This window comes from Petaurus breviceps, unplaced genomic scaffold (assembly GCF_028583685.1).
Source record: "Petaurus breviceps papuanus isolate PSGF00001 unplaced genomic scaffold, PetGlider_PUasm1.0 90895, whole genome shotgun sequence".
In the NCBI taxonomy this organism is placed as follows: domain Eukaryota; kingdom Metazoa; phylum Chordata; class Mammalia; order Diprotodontia; family Petauridae; genus Petaurus; species Petaurus breviceps.
Window position 1 is genome coordinate 21,064,442 of NW_027187372.1, and position 26,230 is coordinate 21,090,671.

Consider the following 26,230-nt stretch of genomic DNA (forward strand, 5'->3'; position numbering starts at 1 on the left):
ACTACCAGGTAATTCTTAGCAAAAACAAAACTCAAGACAGATTCAATAGCCCTTGATTCTGACATATTTACCACCCGACTATGAACGACCCATTTGTACCCATGTCACAGGATGGGAACACCATGGCAGTCCACTGGAGCCCAAATGGACAATTATACCTTTAATCATCACCTTTAGGACTTAATCCTTTATGCATATGTCTACAAGGAAGACATTTCCCCCTTTGCCAGGATTGAGGAAAAAATCCTGAATCTGATCAGCTCCAAGACCAGAAGAAAGTACAGAGAGGTACATAAAGTAGTGTAGAAGCTAAGAAGAGAAGATTGTGGACAATGGAGGGCCCCAGAAGTAAGGGCATTTGTAATAAGTGAAAGAAAAGTGGAGGAAAGAATTAGTTGCAAATATTTCTTAGAGTTTCTCCTCCACCCTTTATGTCTGTAAACTTTCCTGCCCTAGTTTCTGATGCAGTATATTCTTCTAGCTATCTCTTACCTTTCTTTCTCTCATTTTCTGATTTCATTTCCTCATCTGTCCCCTTAAACTGGGCATACTTCATGGGTCAGCACCTAGGTTTCAGTTCTTTTCAGTTTGCTCTACTTCGGAAATTATAGTGACTCAGAGTTTGAAATACTTCTCAATGAGAGTTACTACTTATCTACAACCCAAACTAGAAAGGAGAGATAATCTATGTAAATGCACAGAAGTAGAGAGGGCAGGGGGCGGCTAGGTGGTGCAGTGAATAGAGCACAGGTGCTTGGAGTCAGGAGGACCTGAGTTCAAATCTGGACTCAGACACTCAACACAAAAACTAGCCGTGTGACCTTGGGCAAGTCACTTAACCCCAATTGCCCTCCAAAAAGCAAAAAAAAATAAAAATGAAGTAGAGAGGGCAGGACAAAATCAAGTTGGACTGGAGTATATGAAGGGAGGAAAAGAAAAACCAAATTTGGAAAAGCAACTATGAACCAGATAGTGGACTCTTGAGTCTTTGTGTACTCAGCAGGTATTACTTAGGGGATAATTTAGCTGAGGAAAACTTTCTCTCTTCCCTTCTGAAAATTAAAAGGACCAGTTCCTTTTTCTGGTCAGTAGGCTAGGCTTTGGGCATTTATTGTCTTATCTTTAGTCATACCCCTACTTTCTTTCCTCTCCATTCTCTCACTTCTGGAGCTATACATTCTTTCCTCAGGCATCAGCATTTAAATCTACCCAGCCACTGGCAAAGAACCCATTTATGGTTTAAAGTTGGAATGAATTGACCCAAATCTAATTGCTTTCCTTTCTTTGAACTTTTGGGGAGTTCATTAAAACATCAGCATAGTTCTGCTTATTAAAACATCATCATATTGCTCCTGAGCTACTACTGCTCAGAGAAAAAAAATCCATAACAATTTTGCCAAAGATGAAGATCTCTGACCTGTTTTAGTTTTATGGATTGGGGAGTCACAGGGTCTCCCAACCCATTTCCATTTTATGCAAACACATCCACTCAAATAAAACAAATGAGAACAGATCTTATCTTTATCTAGAGAAATCCAATTTTAAAGTTCTATCCAAACAGTGGAACAAGTAATTTAAAAGAACAGGAAAATATCTAGTAATAAAAAATGTCCACTGTTTAACAGTCAATAATAAAGTACAGAGAGAATCAGAAGACGAGGCAATTCATCTTATTACTAAAGTCTCTTGTGAAAGGCAATTCCACCATCTCCCAGATGGATTCTTTCAATAAGCAGAGTAGTGAGTAGAAGCTTCCAGTCACTCAAAATCTCTTTCCAACTTCCATTAAAAGTATCTCCCAAAGCTGCTGTTCTCTCTGCCTCTGTTTATGCTTTTCCCAACCCACCTACCCTATATCTTTCTCATATTTATCCAAAGGGGCTTAGTTTGCTTATCCTTGATCTAAAATATTCCACTGAGTTGAAAAACTCCATGCTCCCATTTAGAATTCAGTCAGGTCTGGTGGTCCCTGAACTGTTGTGGAGAAGAAGCACATCTTTCTCCAGATGTTGGGGCCAGAGGGAAAAAACCCACCCTGACTGGTTACAGTTCTGCTTATATGTTATTATTCAGAATTTAGTACCTTATTGATCTGAATTATGGGTAGAAAAGGAAAAAAACAAGGGTGGGTGGTGAGGAAGGAAGGGAAAGAATCTAGAATTCAAAGTTTTAAAATCAAATGTTTAAAAAATACATATTATTATTGTTTTTTTTACATGCAACTGAGAAATAAAATATACAGGCACTTATACAGGTATAGAGAGCCCTACTGGAAAGTCAGAGGGTGAGGATATAGGAGAGAGCAGATTGAGGGAGGGGGAATACAGTGGGTTTGTTTTGGGGTGGGGGGGTAGGGGAAAGACAGGAAGAAAATTTGTAACTCAAAATCTTGTGGAAATGAATGATGTAAACTAAAAATAAACAAAATTTAATTTAAAAATTTCAAAATAAAAAGAAAAGGAAAAAACAATTTACATTTTTACTGCAGAAATGTCTTTAATATTCCAGAATACTTTGGAAAATATAAAGTTGTACACATTTATTATCAATTGTTATATGTATTTTTTTTTCATCTTTCACCGGCATGTATAGTATATGAAGAAATCAATGAGGATAAATAACATACAACTTATATGGATAGTCACTGCAAAAAAAAATGTATTCCAGAACAGAAAAAAAGCCTGAATTTTCTTTGTCTTCAAAGATTTCCTTTAGATCCAGGATTACCTCCATTGAGAGCAAAGTGTGTAAGGGAAAAGCAATTATCCCAGAAGTGTTTAAAATAGCTTTCTCATGGTGTGTTTTAAACTAATCTTAAGTTTTTCAGATGTTCTACCTCCATTTTATGGTATTCTTCCAAGTAAAGTCTCATTCTGTCATAGCCAAAACTTCTGAGTTTCTGTGGTACCTTTATAACATCATAAAACTATAAAGATCAGAGAGATAGCTTCATCCACTCAAAATAGTTCACACTCACTCATCATACAATATCTTTATAATGTTTATTCATAAAATGACAGATCCTTTTCACAAGATGTCTCCTCATCATCTTTCTCTGTCTTCTTATTTGACATAGATCCCAATAAATCCAAATTAAACTTACATAGGCATACATACTTATATATACACACACAAACACATACTCCCAGATATTTCATAGGGAGAAACACCTCATATAATGACATTTACAACTCAACAAAGTAATTTTCTATAAAATGCTGTTTGGCTCTTGCTGATATTTACAGTGTTTGTAGGAGAACTAAGCAACATATTTGTTGGAGTAACAAGAATAAAGGATAACATATGGATAGCCAGAGTGCTGCTTCAGAACTCATACAATGCAGAAAGATCAAGAGAAATCCTGATAAGGTCCCAATAAGTTTAATGGAGCCTCTGTGGAGGATCTATAGGAGCACATTGACAAAAATCCTGGATAGGTTGCAATCAATACCAGAAGGGGTACTTGCATGATGAGATCATTGATCCATTAAAACACCGAAGTAGACAAACTAAACAGATCTCCCTTTATTAGCCCTCTTCAAGTTAAGGGCTGCTGGTGATCTTTCTGCTTGCAAAGAGAAATAAGGAGCATGTGCCAGGGGTTGCCCTATTTTTGCTAACCAGTTTGCTCTCCTCTGACTTTAACATTTTCCTCATATAGATAAAAGCCACTCAATTAGTTAAACCTCAAAAAGTTAAAAAACTGGTGGCAAAAATTAGTATATCATCTGTAAAAATTAGTATAAAAATTTGTTGGTATATATCATCATAAGAGACTACTGTTTCTGAAGTAGATAATACATGTATTTGTGTGTGTATGTAATAAGTATATGCAATAGTGTGTGTGTGTGTTCAATAGTATATCCACATATTAAATATCTCCAGGGTACTTGGATGGCTCTCTGGTCTCATTCATGGGGGCACTCCTACCAATAGTTCAGTTACTTAAAAACAAAACTTAGAGAAGAAAACATGAGGGCATATTTTTCATAGGAATGTTTTCTATCTCTGTACCTAAAATTTATTACTGCTTCATTAATCTTAAGATAGTTTATTTTTGAAAAAGCCTAGGCCTGATAATCCAGGAATGCTAAGGAATTGAACCCAACAGGATACTCCCAAATCTCTTGTACCAGTCAGAGATAGTAGATTCATCTTAGGATGATTTTACTTATCTGAGGTATTTCTAGGGCCATCATTAGTGGTTCAGGGCCTGGGTAAAATCATACTATGTGCCCCCTATACCAACCACCACAAGTACATGTAGCATTTTGATAGCTATAGTGTTATATTAAAATATCGAGCTTGAAAAGATAGGAGAATCAATCAATTTACAAGCATTTATTAAACACATTTTATTTGTTAGGCATTGTAGTAGGTGCTGGGAAGAAGGGGGAGATAGCACCTTGCCTCAAAGAACTTGCACTAATAATAACATACAGACTGAGAGGGTGCATGGAAGGGAAAGAGGCCTTTCTACTTGCCCTGCCTTGGTGACTGAAGCATTTTCAGTCTAATTAAATATATTGGAGCCTCATTTTTTTTTCTAGCACCAACTACTAAGAGCTGCATATCCATCTTTCCTTTAAGCCCTAGGGCCCTAATTGAAGCAGGGGAAGGGTCCTGGAGAGATGTGCCTGGTTTGCCAGACCCCAAGGAATGGTTTTCTCTATACCACTGATTTAATACCCCTTCTGTTACTAGCAGAGGGCTTTGAAAAGAAGATTGGGCCACATAATTCTAATATGATTAACAGAACACATAGACTCCATTCTACTCTTATTTACAATTTATCAAAAACAACCTATCCCATTGTCCTATTTCTATGCTGCTTTAACCTCCCATAATCCTCTGCACCTGCCTAGTAGACCTTCATTTCTTTCTAATTTTCTTTGCTCTGTTTCTAACCACTGCAGAAGCAAATTTTCCTTGATACGCATAGCTCAAAATACCCAACCCCTAAGAGGCAAAAGCAATGGTGAAGAGAACTAAAGTTTCATAATTAAATCATTTATGTATCTCACGACAGGGCATGTTTGGATTAAGGAAAAAATAACTTCGTTTTTTGTTTGTTTGGTTTTTGTTTTTGCTTTTTTGGAGGGCAATTGGGGTTAAGTGACTTGCCCAAAGTCACAGGGCTAGTAATTGTGTCAAGTGTCTGAGGCCATATTTGAACTCAGGTCCTCCTGATTCCAGGGCCAGTGCTCTATCCACTGTGCTACTTAGCCACCCGAAAAAATAACTTCTAATGGCTCAAGCTAAGTGATGGAACAATTCCAATTTGATTAATGTATTGATTTCCTCATCCCTACCCTTCACCAGATTTGGGATTTCATTGGCAGCAATGGCTCAGTGGAAAGAATGCTAGACTTGGAGTCAGGGGAGAGCTGAGTTTAAATCTAGCTTCAGATACTAAACTAGCAACTCCTTTAACCTCTGTTTGCTTCAGTTTCCTTATCTGTAAAAACAGAGATGATAGCAATCACCTCCCTTGGGGGGATGTTTTGGGAATCAAATGACATAATCGTAAAGAGCTTAGCAGAGTGCCTGGCATAGTAGGAGCTGTGTAAATATTAGCTAATATTATTCTCTACCTGTGCAGAGTAACAACTATTCTCCAGTTTATCTTGAAACTTGACTTGGGCTCTGAGAAGTTAAGTGCTTTACCCAGTATCATACAGGAAGTGTGTATCAGAGGTAGATCCTAAACACTGTTTTTCTTGACTCCAAGGCCAGCTCTCCATCCACTGCACCACACTGCTTCTTCAACTTTACCCAAACTTAATTTATGCAATAATTTAAATAAGAACTTTTTAACATATTTGACCCAAATCATTTCTCTTTCAAAGAGCAGAGTTGTCAACAACCCATAAATTACAGAAGCTTAGGAAGATGACAAAGGGAAAAAGTACTCAATTATTATCTTTCTTAAGTTGGATAAGGACAGGGAGGTGAAAGGAATCTTACATATCTATCCTCCTCCCTCCCTTTTCTTACATCACCAATAGGCTTGCTCCCTGTCCTTTTACATGCAAAAACAAGTTGGAATAAGAATCATGAGAGCAGAGTCAAAATTACAAAACATACAAGAGTTATTAAAGGTTATTGAGAAGCCCTAAAATGGAGTGGCTGACTTTCTTTTTCATTCCAAGCCTCTGCATTATCTGTATGGCTCAAGGTAAGCTACTGGACTGGATTACTCTGGGCAGTACAAAGTCCTATTGCATAAAATAATTTTGTGAAAAGATAAAAAACTGGACAAAAGATAAAATGAGCCCAACTCTGAGGCCAAATTCAAAGACAAAAAAGTGGGGGGGGGGGAGAAGGAAGGGAAAATATAGGTCCTTCTGGAAGGAAGATCTGTTTGTTTTTGTTCTCTCAGGAATGCATGCTGAAAAGGCAATAGTATTAGAACTTTCAGAGATGTTGCTTCATTTTGCAAATTTAGGGCTTGATGAGTACCTCTGCAACATTCTGCCAGGTCACTATGGAAATGTGTGCACCATATGTGTTTCATGTCTGAGCTTCCTTAGAGTCCTTATTTCTAGGCTCTTTTTAGTGATGATGGTGATGATGATGATGATGATGATGATAGTGGTGGTGGTGGTGGTGCTGGTGCTAGTGCTGGTGATAATGATGATACCTAGCATTTAAGTAGCACTTTAAAGGTTTGCAAAGCCCTTCACAAGCATTATTTCATTTGATTATCACAATAACATGGGAAGATAGGTACTATTATCATCCCTATTTTATAGAAGAGGAAACTGAATACATGACTTTCCTAGGAACACTCAGCTAGCAAGTGTGTGAGGACAGATTTGAACCCAAATTTTCCTGATTTCAGGTCCAGTGCTCTTACTGTACAATGTTGTTTCCTTTTATGTAATTTTTTTTTACTGAGTTTTACTGAAGAAAATCAAAGCTATACAATTTTGGAAAAGTTCTAGTTTTTAAAATTTCCTTAGCAATCATCAACCAACTCTAACATGGTTAGATCTTTCTGATTCTTGGCTCCACACTTTATCCACTGCACCACCTAGCTGCCCCTCATATTGATTATTACATTCTGTCCATTCTACTCAGTGCTGTGCTAACAAATATGTAATACTTGTCTCTCTTTTAAAACAGAAAGAAACATAACTCACTTTTAAATTTCTTCTGCATTACTAGTATTTTCTCCATCACTTTCTTATCTAGACAATCAATAAAACATTAAACCCAGCCCTGATTTGTAGTGTTTGCCAATTTCCGAGGTGCAAATGTTAATGCTGAAAATTTAACAAATCAACTCTCATAAGCAATATGAGATGCTTCTAGCATATCTCCAGATTTCTATCACTATGTTACCTCCTAAACTACTGTCATCCTATGCCAGAAGTTTTTAACCTTTTTTAGTATGTCATGGACTTTCTTGACAGTCTGGACCTATTCTCAGAACAATGTTTTGCTACCTACATTCATAATTGAAGGTAATGCTAAATTTCAGTTATAAGCTAATGAAAATGAAAAATGTAATATTTTCCCATCCATGTTCACAGATCATCTGAAATTTATATATCTATGGATCCTGGACTCTAAGTTAAAAGCCACTGCCCTCTGTCCTTGTTACCACCCACCTGAGCTATGTAGGACTATAAAGATAGTATGTGAAATTTCAGATTTGTCACAATATCTACATTTTCCACCACTGAAGTCACTCTTTTGGGTTAGAAAAGCAAGAGCTGTAAATAGTTCCCTAAAGACTTCCCTTGAAATACATGTGAGGTTCTAGTGTTTTACTATTAATCATTAGCAAAACACCCTATTTGGTCCTCCCACCTCCATTATCTCCCTCACCACAATCCAAACTTTACACTGTTACCCAAGAAATCTTGCTTATATATTAATCTGATCATGCTACTTCTGGACTAAAAAAATTTAGGAAGTTCCAGCTCTTCCAGATTTTCTCTCCTTAGTCAGTATTCCTGGCTCCAGACATTTCCTTATCCTCTCTCCTTTACTTCCAGAAAAAAATATGTATTTTAACAGTGTCCTACATGAGGCAACTCCATTGCCTTTGTTCTCAAACACAAAGGAGTAGTTCTAATGGAAATTCAGATTAGTGGAGAAGATCTTTCAGTCAAATAGGTCAGTATAACAGCCTTAAAATAACACTGTATTTGTAGCTTGTTTTCTTATGGTCCTAAATAGAAGACATACTCCCTCCTTTCCAAAGTTGTATAATCTACTTGAGGATACAAAGTATAGAATTGAAACAATGAGTCCAAGACAAAGAAGTATAAATAGTATACCCATAGGAACACACAGTCAGCTAAGAGATGAAATTCCTTGCCCAAATGTACCAGCAAGTCAAGATGAACTTCTGTCCACTGATAGAACCAACATGGTCCATGTAGCATCATCCATACTGATCCCTGATTTTTTTTCTGATTTTTTTTTATATAAGGGAACAAAAAGTGTGGACCACCACTGACTATTAACAATGGAGACACAATAACCCTATCTAAAGAAGAATACTCACCAGGGTCTTTTGTAGAGTACAGGTGCCAAATGTTCTATCTTCTTGAAGGACGCAAGAAATCTTTTTGTGAAAATGGAACATGGACAGATACTCCCAGGTGTCTAGGTAAGTGGAATAAACTTTAATCAAACATTAAGAAGGGTAAAATTTTTTAAGAGTCTATTTCTACTTTAACTATGTTGTGAAGAAAAAAAGGAAGAAAGGTAAAGGGGAAAATATGCTTTTAAAAAAGAAGGGGAGGGAAGATGACCCTGGGCAGTGCAGAGGCTTGAAAGACTCAGGCAGTGCAGAGTTCCAGATGCAGCAGCGTTCCAGATGCAGCAGAGTTCCAGATGCAGCAGTGTTCCAGATGCAGCAGTGTGCAGAGGCCCTGACAAGGCCTGATCAACGTGGCGGCAAGTGGACCCACCAACCACAAGGGCCACTGCCAGGCCTATCACTGCAAGGCTGGGACTGGAAGGAGCAGGGTAAGAATCAAATGCAGCACACCTGGCAGGGGCAGCAGCTACTCCTGGGACTACCAATGCACAGCCCAGAAATTTTAAAAGCCCCTATCTGGACTTCCCAGGAGGAGGAGGGGAGAGTGAACCCCAGCTATTCTAATCCCCCCTCTGACCCTGAAAACATAGTAATTATTGCCCCAGGGCAAACTTTAAAGAGTAAAGACTTGGGAAACCTAGAGGAAGGGCATGGCTAGGGAATAAATTTGGCAAAGTTGCAGGATATAAAATAAACCCACATAAATCCTCAGCATTCCTGTATATTTCTAATGAAATTCAACAGCAAGGGGTAGTCAGGTAGCACAGTGAGTAAGAGCACTGGCCCCAGTGTCGGGATGACCTGGGGGATCGAATCTGGGCTCAGACACTTAGCACCCACCCAGAAACACCTGGCCGTGTAACCTTGAGCAAGTTACTTAACCCCAATTGCTTTAAAAAAAAAAAAAAGAAATTCAACAGCAAGAGATAGAAAGAGAAACCCCATTTAAAGTTACTGTAGACATTATAAAATATTTGGGCATCTACCTGCCAAAACAAACCCTATATGAACACAACTACAAAACACTTTTCACACAAATAAAGTCAGACCTAACTAATTGGAAAGACATCAATTGCTCGTGGCTGGGTCGAGCTAATATAGCAAAAATGACAATTTTGCCTAAATTAAATTATATATTTAGTGCCATACTAATCAGTTTACCAAAAAACTACCTTACAGAACTAGAAAAAAAATTGCAACAAAATTCATTTGGAAGAACAAAAGGTCCAGAATATCAAGAGAATTAATGAAAAGAAATGCTAGGGATGGTGGACTAGTTATACCAGATTTTAATCTGTACTAAAAAGCAGCAGTCCTCAAAACTGCTTGGTATTGGCTGAGGAATAGAGTAGTAGATCAATGGAATAGATTGAGTACATGAGACTCAGCAGTCACTGACTATAGTAATCTACTCTTTGATGAACCCAAAGACCCCAGTTTTGGGGATAAGAACTCACTATTTGACAAAAACTGCTGGGGAAACTAGAATATAGTATGGCAGAAACTGGGCATAGACCATTATCTAACATTGTTTAGCAAAATTAAGACTAAATGGGTGCATGGTCTAAATATAAAGCATGATACTGTAAGCAATCTGGGAAAGCAAGGAATAGTTTACCTGTCAGATTTATGGAGAGGGTAAGACTTCATGACCAAACAAGAATTAGAGAGCATTATAAAATGCAAAATGGATAACTTTGATTATATGAAATTTAAAAGCTTCTGTACAAACAAAGCCAATGTAACCAAGATTAAGAGGGAAGTGGGAAATTGGGAAAGAATTTTTACAACCTATATCTCTGATAAAGGCCTCATTTCTAAAAATATACAGAGAATTGAGTCCAATCTATAAGAATACAAGTCATTCCCCAATTGATAAATGGTCAAAGGATATTAACAGACAGTTCTCAGAGGAAGAAATTAAAGATATCTATAAGCATATTAAAAATGCTCTAAATCACTATTTATTAAAGAAATGCAAATCAAAACAACCTGAGGTACTACATCTCACCAGTCATATTGGCAAAGATGACAAAACAGGAAAATGATAAATGCTGGAGAGGATGTGGAAAAATTGGAATACTAATACATTGCTGGTGGAATTGTGAACTGATCCAACCATTCTGGAGAGGAATCTGGAACTATGCCCAAAGAGCTATAAGTAATTTCTTATCCTTTGACCCAGCAGTACCACTTTTAGGGTTATATCCCAAAGAGATCATAGAAGCAGGAAGAAGACCCATATGTAAAAAATATTTATAGCAGCTCTTTTTGTGGTGGCAAAAAATTGGAAATTAAGGGGATGCCCATCAATTGGGGAATGGCTAAACAAGTTATGGTATATGAATGTAATGGAATACTATTGCTCCATAAGAAACAAAGAGCAGATGGACTTCATATTTACCTAGAGAGGCTTATACAAACTGATACTGAGTGAGAAGAAAAGAAAACCAGGATAAATCTGTACCCAGTTAGAGATACAACATATTGTGATGACCAACTTTGATAGACCAGACTCTTCTCAGAAATTTAGGGCTGTAAGTAAACTCCAAAAGACTCATGATGGAGAGAGATGTCTTCATTCAGAGAAAGAACTAGAAAGAACAGAGTCTGGAATGCAGATTAAAGCAAACTACCTGCTCTTTTTCTTTTTCTTGTTTGGTTTTGTTTCCTCTTTCCCATTGTTCATTCGATCTGATACAATCCTTCTTTATATCCTGACTAATGTCTAATGTTAAACTATTTGCAGATATTATACCTGATTGTATGCAGCCATGGGGAGGAGGGAGGAGAGGGAGGAGGAGAAAATTTGAAACTCAAAGAACTGGCCAACTGAATCTTGTATACTCAAAGTAAATGAACAAATTAATAAAGACCCCCCAAAAAAACTAATAAAAAAATAAAAGGAACAGCAAGTTGTACATAAAAAAGAAGGGGAAAACAAACTGTATTGAGCACAGATTTTGAGAAACAGACCATTATTAGCAGTAGCACTTTTGAGTTTCTAGGAGAGTTTGCCTTATCAAAACTCTTTTGAACTAGAAAGTTATTTGACATAACTGGTAACCTGAATTTGCAGACTTGAAAGCCCTAATTATATAGTACTCATGCTCTGAAAGTAAATCTCTCTTTTCAGATCCATGTTTTATTTCATTAGAAGAAATGGCAGAGCAAAGACTGATTCCAAAAGGAAGGTCTAATGAAAGCATGTACCTGGCAATAGGAGATTCCTTTGAAATTCAATGTATATCAGGATTTGAACTTCAGTCCAAATTGGATTTCAAAGTGGAGTGTAAGAGAAATCAAACAGTTTATCCCAAATGTATAGGTAGGTAAAAATAAGCATTATCATTCACTGCCTAGAAATCACTGGAGATAATTCACCTCTATCATAGAGAGTGAAAAACAGAATAATATTGGGAGGAATTGCTATTCATTCCTGTGATAAATACAAGCATGCCTGATCACTTGTGGAAAATTTTTAAAAAAATATTTGTATATAATTTTAGAAAAGATTGTTGAAAAGCTTCCACACCTCATATGACATCTTTGAATTTTGCTTTTTGTTTTGTTTTAAGAAAAGGTCACTTGCAGGATTGTGAATTACCCCCCAAAATCTTCAGAATAAGTATTTTATCTACTTGGTAAAGAGCAGAAGATTTAGAGATACTATGGCTATTTGGTATCCATGTGAGGACAATTTTGAACCTCAAATCACTAATGAAATAGTTCACAGTAATGGCATGTGGCAACCTGAACCACAGTGTGTAAGTAAGAAAAGTTTAAAAAGTAACATACTTTTTTTTCTTCAAAGAATGATGGGTTGTTTTTCCCCAGAGCTCTTCAAATTTATTCCTGTTATTTAAATAATGACACAAATAAATTTAAAATTAGAGAAATTATTTGCATCCATAGATGAATCTTACTTTGAATGGTCAATGAATGTGTTCCAGAAAACTATAGAAGGGAGCAATAAACTAGAATTTCGGAGACTTGGGTCCTAGTACCTGCTTTGCCTCTATCCTAGTGTCTTTATAAAAGTCACTTGATCTCTTTTATACAAACACACAGAGGTATATGTGTGTGTGTTTATACATGCATAAAATATATGCATATGTGTATATACATGTATATATGACACAATGCATTTCAAACTGTGAGAATCAGGAAAGGCATCATGTACTAAATTGTGCTATGTGATCTCTACAATTTGGACTCTCATAGGCTGTCCCTTATTGTACTAAGAGAATATAACTAATTTGTGTTTGAGTGTGTGTATGTATTTTAGTTATATCATATGTTAAATTTTAGTTATATCACCACAGGAAAAAGTTGCAAAATTTTACAGATGAGGAACTAAGGCAAACAGGGTTAAGTGATTTCCCCAGGGTCACACAAGTAAGTATCTATAGCAGCAAGCACCCTAGCATACCCAGGGTGGCTGCCAGAATAGGGTCTTAGATCTGCTTTTTTAAAGGAAAGCATCTCAAAATGGGTTAACAATCTTGCTTTAATCAATCAAACATCAGAAAATACAAACAAGTTACAAGCAGACAGAGAGACAGATCAGCAGACAGGGCTTCCCACTGTCTGACCATTACATTCATACCTAGTTAGTTACCAGAGAGGGAAGCACCAACATCTGGGTTTTCAAAGCCCTAGGGTTGGGAGGGGAGGGAGGGGAAGGAGGGGGTGGGCTAAGGAAGGGGAGAGAAGAAGGGGCAGGGAGCAGGGAAGAGGGGGGAGGGATAGTGGTGCTCAATTGCTGCCCAGAGTCTAATCTGGCCAAATCACACAACTCTTCCCAAAGTGAGCCCCACAGCAAAACCTCACATCAGGGTACATACAGCTTTCTCCTGGGTGAGAGATCATCACAACCCTCCTGACCTACTGCCTAATCACAAAGTTACAAGGTTTGGGTGTTCCTGAAGAACAAGCCTCTCACCACAGACTCCAGATGACGACATTCAGCCCATTAGGGGGCAGAGCATAATCTCAAATCAAGCGAGATTCTGGGCATCACCTAAGCCTTGATAAGGGCCTGGGGCAGGGAAGATCTTCAGATCCCCATTCCCATAACAGGATCGGAGGCCAGATTTGAATTCAAGAAGGTGAACCTTCCTGACTCAAAGCTTGCACTCTTCCACTGTGCTACCTACATGCCCCTCTGGATGAGAGTGCCTATTTATAAATTTAAGCTCATAGAGGATGAAAATAACTTTCCAGATTTCTTGTGTCCAAGGTCATTCATTAACAACCAAAACAAAAGAGAAAAGTTTGTCAGCGTATTACTGAATATAAACATGATGTTGTATCTATTGTTTTTATTTGATTAAATAAATCATTCTGCAAGTATTTTAATATTATAGAAAGATAGTTTAAGATCTCAAAAGTAAACTTAAAGAGCTTAAAAATAGACTCTTAATGATGTAAGGTGTTACTAACAATATCAGAATTGTTTTCAAGCAAAGAAATAGAGATTGCCATGGCCTACATGAAGCCTTTCCTATCCTTTCCCCCATTGCTAGTGCCAGCTACCCCCAAAATACCTAGTACATAGTGCATATATCTTATAAATATTTCTGTATGTACCTATTTTCTCCCTAAATAGAACCTAAGCTCCTTGAGGGCAGGACCAGGATCGCCCCAGGCTTTGTTTCCTTAGTATGCAGAATTGTGCCTGGGACACAGTCAGTAGTTTAAAATGTTTGCTGATTGATTAAACATTGTTGTTTATTCATTTATAATTCATTTATAAAGATATTTATGTGGTTTCCCATTTCTTTCTCCAGTTTATTTTAGAAATGAGGAAACTGGGGCAAACAGGATTAAGTGACTTGCCCAGGTTGCACAGCTAATAAGTGTTTGCAGTCAGATTTCAACACAAGAAGATGAGTGTTCCTGACTTCAAGTCTGGCACTCTATCACTATACCACACTATCTATCACACTATACCACATAGTTATCTGAATAAAAATTAGTCTACTTCTTTGTCTTAGTAATTCCTACATGAAAAACAGCTTAAACTTTGACCATTAAGAAGTCTACTCGGACTTAGGTTAATCTAGTGAAAGTCATTTGTTTATAATTAAGCTGGTTAAATTGTATATGTGTATACATATACACACACACACGAAGCTGGGTGGCACAATGGATACAGTGCCGGGCCTGGAGTCAGAAAGACTTGAGCTCAAATCCAGCCTCAGATACTTACTAACTGTGTGACCTTGAGCAAGCCACTTAACCCTGTTTATCTCAGTTTCCTTATCTTTAAAAAGAGCTGGAGAAGGAAATGGCAGACCACTTCAGTATCTTTGTTAAGAAAACCCCAAATAGGGTCACAAAGTTTTGGACACAACTGAAAGGACTGAACAACTAAATACACACACACATATACATACACACACACACACACACACATACACACACACACACATATATATATATATATACATATATATGTACATGTATAGTTTACTTGAATAGAACACAAGTTCTCTGAAGGCATGAACTATTTTAACTTTCTCTTCTACACAAAACACAGTGCCTCAGACTCTTTAGAGTTTTTAATAGGTTATTAATAGATGTTTGCTGATTGACTGATTATTAGCCCACTTATTTTAGTAATTACTACCTAGTAAGCAATTTAATCTTTGACCATTAAGAGATCTACTGTGCCTAGAGTTAATCCTTCTAAAAGTCATATGTTTACAATTAATCTTTTCCAAGATAATGCATATTCTCAATTTTTTTGTACATTCACAAATCACATAACACTGAGGGTTTTTCTTGATACTTCAACCATTTCATTGCTATCCAATATACTTCCTCCATTGTTTTCAAAGTAAAAACATTATTTTTTTTAGCAACAATAGCAGCAAAATGTAGAAAACCTCCAAGTATTTCCCATGGAGATATCACTGACTTCTTAGCAGAGGAATATTCTTCAGGATTAACAGTGCCATACAAATGTCAACCCTTTTATAAAATGAAGGGTTCCAGTCAAGTGACATGTCAAAAAGGAAAGTGGTCGGTCCTTCCATCATGTTTAGGTATGTTTAGAATAGAATTTTGGTGCGGGGAGTCTTAGTGGTGTCAAACTCACTTAGAATTGGGGCCCACTAAACTTTATATGGATCCCTGCTGGTGCATAGTACCTTAGAAAACAATTTATTACCATTATTTATGTCCTATTTTATTTTTATTTTGTTAAATATTTTCCAATTATATTTACATTTGGTTCTGGCTAGCATTAGGGTCTTTGCTAGCTCTGGAGTAAAAAGAACATAAGTGATGAATCAGTAGTGATTAGAGGCATCTCATGATTTATTTAAATTATTTAACTTATGTTTAAGATGTATTAAATTCTTCAAAATACTCGACTCATATGTTACCAGTTGCTAGCTTTCTCCTCTGTATTGCAGAACCATGCATAGTAACCTTAGAAGACTTAGAAAAAAACAATATAAAACTGAGTTGGACAAAATCTGAAAAGCAGTATATTGAAACAGGAAGTACTATTGAATTTGCTTGCAAGGATGGCTATCAGAAAGATTCACAAACATCACAATTTCAAGTACAATGTTCAGAAGGAAAGTTGCAGTACCCTAGATGTGTTCGTAATTATTAACTATTTTTCTATCAACATGTTTCCCAATCATTGGATTTTGTAGGAAAAGTTCCTAAATATAGGATGCCCAAAACAGGCAGCCTAACAAATTCACCAGGAACATCAAATTAATCTCTCTTCTTTTATTTTTATAATTTTGTAGAATTAAATTGAGGCCAAGCTTTTATGGGATATTTGTCATGCTACCTCCTAATTGAATATAAAAATTTTATTTTATTAAAATTCTAAAGAGTTATTAGGTGACATAGTTGGTTGTTGTTCTTCAAACTCAAAGAAGACCAAAATGACATCACAATATTAGAGTCAAGTTAGAGTGTGTCTGACTGTGTCTCATCACAAGCTCAGAACACTCTACCACAGGTCCCACACAAATCGGCCATGTGAACATTTGGGGTGGATTATCTAAATTTGTGCATCTCATGTTTCTTTTGAGCTACTTCAGTTCTGCTTTGCTCACAGAATACAGCATTTTCTTTGATGCTGGGGGGGGGGGGCCTGTGCCAGTGTCTCCCCTGTCACACAATCAATTCCAAAATTCTTCAGAGACCTTAAGTGTGTCCTCGTATTACTTCTTCTGACCACCATGTGATCACTTGCATTGTGTGGCTTCTCCATAAAATAGCCTTTTAGGCAATTTGGTATTTGTATAACATGGTCAGCCCATTGGAGTTGTGCTCTCTGCAGTAGAGTTTGAACACTTGGCAGTTTATTAAGAAATAATCAACAAAGGGAAAGCACTAGACTTGAGAGAGTAATTGGGAAAGACTTTCTGTGAGTGTGCAGCCAAGATTACAGTGATATAATAAATTGTTCACATTAACATCAATAGAAACATAATTTCAAGGAATGGTAGGAGTCCTATCAAAGAAGATGATGACATGTTGACAATTTATTTTCCTGAATGAACCATTCTATTATAGCAGATAAAGAATGCAGAGCCCCACCATCTGTTGAAAATGGTGACATTATCACCCCAGAGATGTCAAAATATGCAACAGGATCTGTGGTGGAATACAGATGCCAAGACCATCACCGTCTGGAGGGATCTCGTACAATCACATGCCAGCATGGAATGTGGACCAAACCCCCAACATGTAGAGGTACACTCTAAACCATCCTTTGCTAGAGAAAAATGACCAGACTTATTTCTACTACAATGTTTCTCACACATGCTAGTCGTGTATCCCTGAGCAAGTCCTTTAACCCCTCAGTGCCAACTCAGTACAACTCTCTAAACACTATAGGTTGCAGATGAATTCGTGATCTGCACTGCTAAAGTGATTTTCTCAACCAGGCAAAATGACAACACAAGTCTGAACCAAAAAATACAGCTAATAATAAGTCAGCTGATGATAGCATTTTCCTCATGTCAGTCATTTGATGACAACAGGGCAAACAGCACTATTCCCATTTTATAAATGATGAAACTGAAGCACAGAAGGCTGTGTGGGAAGAAGACAGGCATGGATTGCCCATGGTCAAAAGCTAGTTTAATTAGGGCCAGGAAAGGAATCCATCTCTACTGACTCAAACTTGAGCAGTTTACCCATTACACAATGTGATAGAAATGTGCTGTTTGAAATGGTGCATTAAAAGTAAAATCAAAAAGCGGTAGAAAGAAAAGGAATGAATAGGCTGCTGAAAATTTTTGAACTGTAACTCAAAATTTTCCCATCTGGCCCTGGTGAGTGTGCTTCCAGTTGTACATCAGATCTCTGTGTAAAGTGGTCTCCTCAGAACACACAGTTCATTGACTTAATTTCCACAAGATGACCACAAGTGTATTCCATTATATGAATGCACGTTCCAGTTGATTCCCCTCTGATATAGTAACATTCAGCTGTGGCCAGTAGTTTGGGCTGACAAGACTTGGGATTTAGGGTTTCCAGCACTTCCTTCAAAGTGCCTGCTCATGCAAAAATCTCCTCTGGAATCTCTTCTGTAAATATTTTGTTGTTACTTTTTTTCTTTTCCTTTTGTGTAGTCTTTGACTGGAAATCATAGTAACAGTATCTAATGGTAGTCCAAAATATACTCCTTCAAAGAACAGCAGGGAAGAAGATAATGGTATAAAAAGGAAGCACAGAACAGAATGATGGCTGGGACTTAGCCTTCTCTATAAAGGCTTAGGATGGTTTGTAAAAGGCACAAGCTAAAATGGGGATTAGAAGTACCTAGGAACCAAACAGACATACTGAGGGGGAACAGATGAATCTGTCAAGAAATTTGACATTTCATGTCCCTAAACTCTTCGTTCATTCTTTCTCTCTACCTTTCCTACCATAATTTTGGACTTTTCCATTTATCTTTATTTAAAGGAAGATCAAAGAGCCCTTAATGGTTTTCAGAATCATAAGACTTTTGTTTTGTTTTAAATTTGGGATTCTATTTTCTGCTTCCACTGATGGACTCCTTGAATGTCTCATTCTGGAATGGAGATAAGTCCCAGCAGGATAGGACAGCAAAGTTCAAATGCTGGTAGATATCACTAATATGATATTAGTTTTGAGAAAAAACAACAAACAGTATATTATCTGTATATAAGAAGAATTATTATCAATGACTATCATTCAAAGAGATGACAGAGCTTCATCTATGTGGGTGACAACATATTAATTATACATTTTCCTGAATGCACTGTTAAATTGGCAGATAAACATTACCGACCCCTCCCTTCTTCCTGATCTATTGAAAGTAGAGATGTTATAATGCAAAAGATCAGAATATACACCAGAACCCAAGGGCAGGTCAGATTTGAACTCGGTTCCTTTCATCTTTCCATTTTTCTTTATTTACAGAGATACCAAGGAAACTTTTTCCCTTTTCTTCTTGGAGCTGTATTTTTTTAAATTTTATTTTAATTGGGAATAATGCTTTCTTTAATAATGTCCTACTCTGATAACTCATTGTAGCATAAAGGTGACCATGGCTATTGGGTGGGCCAGCAGAGTACAAGTGTTGGCAAACATCACCATTTATGGTTTTAGTTTTAAAAACTGCATTACTAGAATGGTTTTGGAGAGAGAGAGAAAGTGAGTAATAGTATATGATCAGAATGCTGTAATATTGTCATCAAAGACACTGCTATGTCGAGGGATTATGGGAGCCACATATTACTAAATGCTTGACAAAATATTAATCATTTATTTCCCTGAATGTGCCATTGGTTGGCAAATATAGAATGCAAGGCCCCGTCATCTGTTGAAAGTGGTAGCATTAGATAAGCATGAGAGAGTTTCCCAAGGCCACATATCTCGTAAATGACAGAGATGGAACTAGAATTCAAGTGTTACAACTCCAAGTCAAGTGGGTCCTCCCAACCTACCATACCATGCTGCCCTCCATAGTTAATCTAGCTTCATTTTCTTCATTTAACATTTTTCAAAGACACATTATTTAAGGGTAGGGTTTTTTGTTTAGGCCATTTTAGGTTTGTTGAGAATTACAAATAATTTAAATGTGACAATTTTTTATAAATACATTAAGTGTAAGTTTTTTTTCCTTTAGGTAATTTTTAGTTTATTGCGAAATATTACAAATCATTTACTCTAAATGTGACAATTCATTGAAATATAGCATTGAATGTAACTATATGATTTTTTTTCCCATTTCAGATGTGGGATGTGGAGTGCCTCCAGAGTTGGAGAATGCTAATATTATTGGTTCTAAAAAGCACAGTTATCTGTCTGGGGAAACCGTGCACTATCAATGTCATGCAGGTTTTCAAAATAGGGACTCAAACAACATAACATGCTCTGGAGGGAAATGGACTGGATCACCATCTTGTGGCGGTGATTTGGGCTCTGGAGAGTTTAATAATTATGATAATGCAGTTTGATAGAGGTTATTATTATTATTATTAGCTAATTGTTAAGTGCCTAGAGGTCCACAAAACAAACCATTAGCATGCCTTCATAAAGGTTGACTCTTTTAAATAAAACAAAAATACACAAAAAAATGTCCTGAAATACACATATATTGCTAAAGAAGATTTTTGACAAATCCTCTAGGAATAGGTATCAGTCCTGTGATTTTATCAGTAGAGTGAACTCCAAATGAAGGAACTCCTACCAACGCAGGGAGGCACCTTCTCTATAACTTATACTCTTGGAGAATTGCCTAAAACGTTTGGGCACATAGCCAGTATGTGTCAGAGGTGGGTCTTGAACCAAGGTCATCCTGGTTTCAAGGATGACTCTCTTTCTAAGATTCCATGATGGCTTTTAAAAATTATTATTAAATTTTACTTTTAATTTCTGGAATAAAACAAGGATTTCCATAATATAGTATAATAAAAAATTATTGTACATGAATCTACAATGCACAAATATTTGAAAACAGCTTTCACACTATCCCCAAAGTCTTCTCTTTTCTAGGCTAAACAATCTCAGCTCCTTCAACCAGTCCTTATGAGGCACGAATTTATGGGTCTATGCTATCATGACTGACGTCTTCCCTATACTTTCCTCTCATGACTGTCCTTCCTAAAATATGATGATCAGAATTAAACACAATGCTGCAGATGTGATCTCACAGATCAGAGTATAGTATCACCTCTCTATTCCTAGAAGACATGACCATCTCAATATAGTTCAAGATTTTATTATCGTTTTTGGCTATCATTTCAATAGAATGTATGCTTCTTGAGAGCAGAAACTAGTTTGCTTTTGTATTTATACCCTTCGTGCCGGGCATAGGACCTGGCATATAGAGTAGGTGCTTAATAAATTCTTGCTAACAGATTAATTGGTTGATGGATTTAATTTTTTTTTAAAGCAATTGGGGTTAAGTAACTTGCTCAAGGTTACATGGCCAATTATTTTTGTGTGGGTGCCAAGTGTCTGAGGCCAGAACCGATCCCAGGTCTCCTGATGCTGGGGCCGGCACTCTTACTCACTGTGCCACCTGGCCATCCCTTGGATTTATTTTTTTTTAAAGAAATATAATGGAGAGAGAATAGAAATAGGAAACTAGAGGAGTGGGAAGAAAAAAGAGAGTTTCAATCACAAATGTATTTTTAACTAAATTAACAACTCAAAATATCTGACATGTCAAATGTCTGACATGAAATCTCATTATAATAATGATTACTGAATTGGTGTCCTTTATGTCTTAGTTGTATTCCCCTTTGGAGTTTGCCTTGGTATATGATGTATGATGTTGGAGTATGGGTATCATCTTGGAAAAATTTGGAAAGGTTTTAAGACTGAAATACATATCTCTCTGGAGTGACTGGGGAAAAACAATACAAAAATGTACAAATGGAAAGGTAGAATCAAGAAATTGAAAACCAATAATCAGTACAATCATCTAACCCCATATTTGATTTTCATTTCCATAAAATAGTATGGTAGACTTTGTCAGATACTTTGCTGATGATCAAGGAAACCATGAATGCCCCATTCCCCTGGTCTGCTGGTCTAATAAATGTGTCATAAAAGAAGATAAATAAGTCTACCATGACCTGTTCTTCATAAGGCCATATTGGCTTTTAGGAAACTTTCCTTTTCAAAATGCTCTTAAATCATCCCTTTAATATTGTATTCTAGAATTTTTTTAGGAATATAAGTCAAGCTGAGTGATCTCTAGTTTGAAGAATCCACCTGTTTTCCTTCTCTTCCAAGTTAAAACATTTGTTTCTCTCCAGTCCTATAGTAAACCTCCCATTTTAAAAGACCTTTCAAACATCAATAACAGTGGTTAAGGAATTATAAAGCTATATATAAGCAATTACAAGCTATGATTTTATGACCCCTTCAGAAATGAATTCTAGATAATTTCATGTATTTCCTTAAGGGCAACTACATGGCACAATGGATAGATTGCTGGGCCTGAACTCAGGAAGACTCATCGAGTTCAAATCTAGCCTCAGACACTCACAAGTTGCATGATCTTAAGCAAATCACTTAGACCTGTTTTCCTCAATTATTCATATGTAAAATGAACTGGAGAAGGAAATGGCAGACCACTCCAGTATCTTTTACAAAATAATCCTAAATGGTCACAGGACTAAATATGAAGGAACTACAGGCCTCCACCATGAAGGCAGATAACTTTGGTAGATAAAATATTTCAGTATTAAAGACTCACTCTGATCCTTGAACGGCTATTCCCGATCTCAATTTATGACTCGAAGTGTAGTGTTAATAGGAGGAGGTTGAAAGATGACAAGGATTAAACACCAATAGAAGATGTCTACCACAGAGGAGTCTGGGAAAGGGGAAAAGTCACACAGTGTGGTGTAGGCAAAAGAATACTAGGTTCTGAGTCTGGATGATCTGAACTTGTCACATCTTACAAGCTCTGTCATCTTGGGTATGTCTCAATTTCTGTATCTGTTTCTATCCATATGAAAGAGGCATTATATCTGTTGCCACCTCTTTCATCTATTTCTACTTCATGAAAGAGGTGGAAACAGCTAGAGTTAAAATTTTACTAATTATCTCATAGGGTTATTTTGAGAAAAGTACTTCATAAACATTGAAGTCTACAAAAAAAATTAACTATGTGATGTTGTTATATTTAGTTAGGGCTTACTCTTCCCATTTGTTCCCTAGAAAGAGACACAGCCAATTCTACATTAAATTTCAAAGCAACCCTGCTTAAATCTTCCAAAGTCAGCTTAAGTTGAGAAAGCAAGTATTAAAAATTCTTATCTAAGATTAATCAATTTTTTAAATGTATAAAGTACTTATTGTATGTGAGGTATTTGGGGACACAAATACAAATAATTAAATTATCTCTGCCTAAAAGGAATTTAAACAGGCTATATTTCATCCAAATCAACAAATATATGGAGACCATATAAAGCAATATAACGTAATGGATAAATAGCTAGCCTCAGAGTCATGAAGACTTGGGTTCAGGTCTTGCTTCTGACATATATTGGCTATGTGACTCTATCAATAAGTGCTACATGCAACCCTATGACTATAAGTTGCAAAGAAAGTGCCAATTTTCTCTTGTATGTTTCCTTTCTGGGTATTCCAAAAAGGTGATAGATAGATAGATAGATAGATAGATAGATAGATAGATAGATAGATAGATAGATAGATAGATAGATAGATAGATAATTTATTGTTTACTATGTGCCAGAAACTGTGCTAAGGATTAGGGGTGTTTATACAAGTAAACAATTCACTCACTACCCTGAAAAAGCCTACATGCTCATGGGAGAATATAACATAAAAGAAAGCTGGAAAGTGGGGCTGGGGGAAAGGGAATAGATGCCAAAGGGGTCAGATTGACTGGTGAAGAATTGGAGAAGCTAGAAAGTGAGTCAAGGTTGGGGGTGAGGAACAAGAAATCAAACATGGCTGACTCCTCTCATGAAATGGTAAAGCTGGTAAAATTACAGAACTAGTTAAAAAAAAAAGACAAAAGACAAACAAACAAAAGGAGATAATGAGGTTTCCCACTGTCTAGAAAGTAGCTCAGAAGTGAAGGTGATTTTGTTTTTCACATATATGCAGAACAAAGACAGTCCAGAAGAGGAGAGGGATATCATTGACCTTGCCTTCTTTGCTCAATTTTTGTTCTTGTTCAGCTCAAGCATCATATTCTATAAGAATCTTTCCTGAGTCAGTCAGCTACTAGAAGTGTTCCTTCCTTAACTATATTCATCTTTTTTTTCCCTTTTGTTTATACTTATATATGTACATATTGTCTCTCTTATGCAGTCTCTCCCTTATCCTTGAGAGCATGGACTATTTCATTTTTGTCATTGTGTACCCAGCGCCTAAGACAGTGCCTGGTTCATTTTAGGCATTTATTAAATGCTTACTCAATAGAATGATTGCTCAATTTCATTTGAATTCCAATCAGTGGGAGCTCTATCCTCAACACAGCTCCATTGCTGTTGTTATTGTTTGTATTTGATTTGATTTCAGCAGAATCCCCAAATGGATTGTGAGGAACAGAAGAACAGAACATTATTAGGGCTCTAATAAGAGTTATAAAGAATTTTGTAACTCAAAGTTTAGTCGCTATGCAGCACTATGGGCTTCAAATCACCAAAACAGACTTACAACAAACCTAGCCCGAGAGAACTGATTGACTTTTGGGCCTGTCTTTAGCTAACAAGTGGCCTTATAGCCTTAGCTACATTCCAAAGATCTGTCATGCTTCTCTCATCAAGAATAGGTTTTTAAGTCATTCCACCTTGGTAGAAGATGGCTAAGTGCCCAACAGATGGCCCTGGAGAACCTAACAGAGAGAAGCTTGGTGACCATGAGACCGGTAAAAACAGAAAGAATGTGATACTCAACAGAAACAGTGTCACACTCAATACAATTGTGATATAATACCAAAACAGAAATGATTTGCCCAATACATTATGGCATCACCAAAGGACACCAATAGTCCTACAGGTATGAATTGCTCTCTACAATATCTATCACACAATAGTCACTCCACAAATGCATATTGAATTTAATTGTGTTGAAGTTCCTTGGCTATATGTATGCCCTCCATGCATGCTCCCTGGACACATGGGTTCTTTCTCTGTATTGTTTTCCCAGAGGTGATGTCATAAACTATGGAAGAGTGTGCCAGATGTGCATATAGTATAGATAATCCTTTCTTGTCACCTAATTTACAGTGTTATTTGATTATACATCTTTTATTTTAAACTAATATCATCCCTGATGACTAATAAAGTTACACACAATGATGGGGGCACATGATCTATGGTTTCAGATGGGTATTGGTCCACAGGGAGTCTTGAACCTGCATTCGCTTTTTGCAGGCCCATGAGTGAAAGAGGATGCCCTACGGGATACACAAAGGTTATTATCTACAATATGCAAGACAGTGTGCTACAAAGCCAAAAATGAAATAATCCCTCCCCTCAAGCAGTTTATATTCTACTGTTATAATAAATTATGTACACAGGTTAAAACAAATAAGGTAATTTCAGTGGGAGAGGAAGTATTAATAGTAATGTAAAGTGCATAGAGTAGGATGAATCCTGACTTTATCTTTTTAAAGACCTGTATTTGGTAAAATGATATGGTCAGTATTGTAACTGTTCTTTTTCTTTCTCTGCTCCACTGAGTGGTGTCCCTTAAGGAGACAAGGAAATTTCACTAACATCCACTCCCACCACCTTGGATATAGCTAGTAACAACCTGTGGGGTTTTGAATAATGTAACCAAGTTTCCTTTGCTCTTTAAGATAAAAGTTATTTGAGACTTAAGATAATTAGGGAAAAATTGGAGTTGTTTCTCAGCTCCTAAAGAAGTGAGGAACACTCTCTTGGAAAGTAAAAGTATTACTCAGGTGCCCACAAGAGAAAGAACGTGATTGTAGAAAACAAATCTGAGCCTTGTGTTGGTGAAAGAATCTTCCTTGAAGACAGCCCAAAGGATGTCAGGGTCTTGCTGCCTGGGGAAGTTTGAATATAGTGAGAGGTTGGCAGGAACAGCAGTAAAAAAAAAAGTAGTAAAAGCTTGTAATAGAACTGCAATTGAAAGAGAAATGTGTCTGCCACCAGACAGGGAAAAATTTGGAGTCTTTGTCCTAGATGGAGAAAAATTTCATTTGGCAGGGGGCTTCATCTGAGCTTGATAATGTCTGCTGAAGGCTATACAGATTTGTAAGAGGGTCACAGTGTGGAGTAATCTTTGCTACTATGAAGCCTTCTGGAAGATCTGCCTAGTGATGATGGCAAATGCCTGAGATTCTATGGAGATACTTATTTTGTGTAATTGCCACCTACCTCTCACCTCTTTTGATATGCTCAGCACTTAGCATCCTACCTAGAACAAAGCAGGTGCTTAATAACTGTTTATTAATTAAATGGTTGTTTGATTTCTGAGCTGCATTGCTCACTCTAACGTACATTCATTCTAGCAGGTCTAGATTACTAGAGATAGATCACCACCACAGTGTTACACTCAAAGTCTGAGTCCAAGGATAACCCTGTTGAGAGAAAATACAATTCTCCACAACACTCTAGCTCTTGAGCCCCTATTATGTTTTCTACCTATACAATCAGCCACACACAAGGTAATACACTTATATGGCACATAATATTTACA

At 36.8% G+C, this 26,230-nt stretch overlaps 1 protein-coding gene across 1 annotated transcript; it reads left to right on the top strand.

The window, feature by feature from the left end:
• Positions 1 to 6,060: 6,060 nt before the first annotated feature.
• On the top strand, positions 6,061 to 20,884 carry LOC138151036 (coagulation factor XIII B chain-like). The gene is made up of 5 exons (XM_069074471.1): positions 6,061 to 6,178; positions 8,447 to 8,626; positions 11,697 to 11,888; positions 17,111 to 17,290; positions 19,805 to 20,884. Exons 1-5 carry the CDS (start codon positions 6,121 to 6,123, stop codon positions 20,026 to 20,028), a joined length of 834 nt encoding a protein of 277 aa, XP_068930572.1. The 5' UTR covers positions 6,061 to 6,120; the 3' UTR covers positions 20,029 to 20,884.
• Positions 20,885 to 26,230: the final 5,346 nt, after the last annotated feature.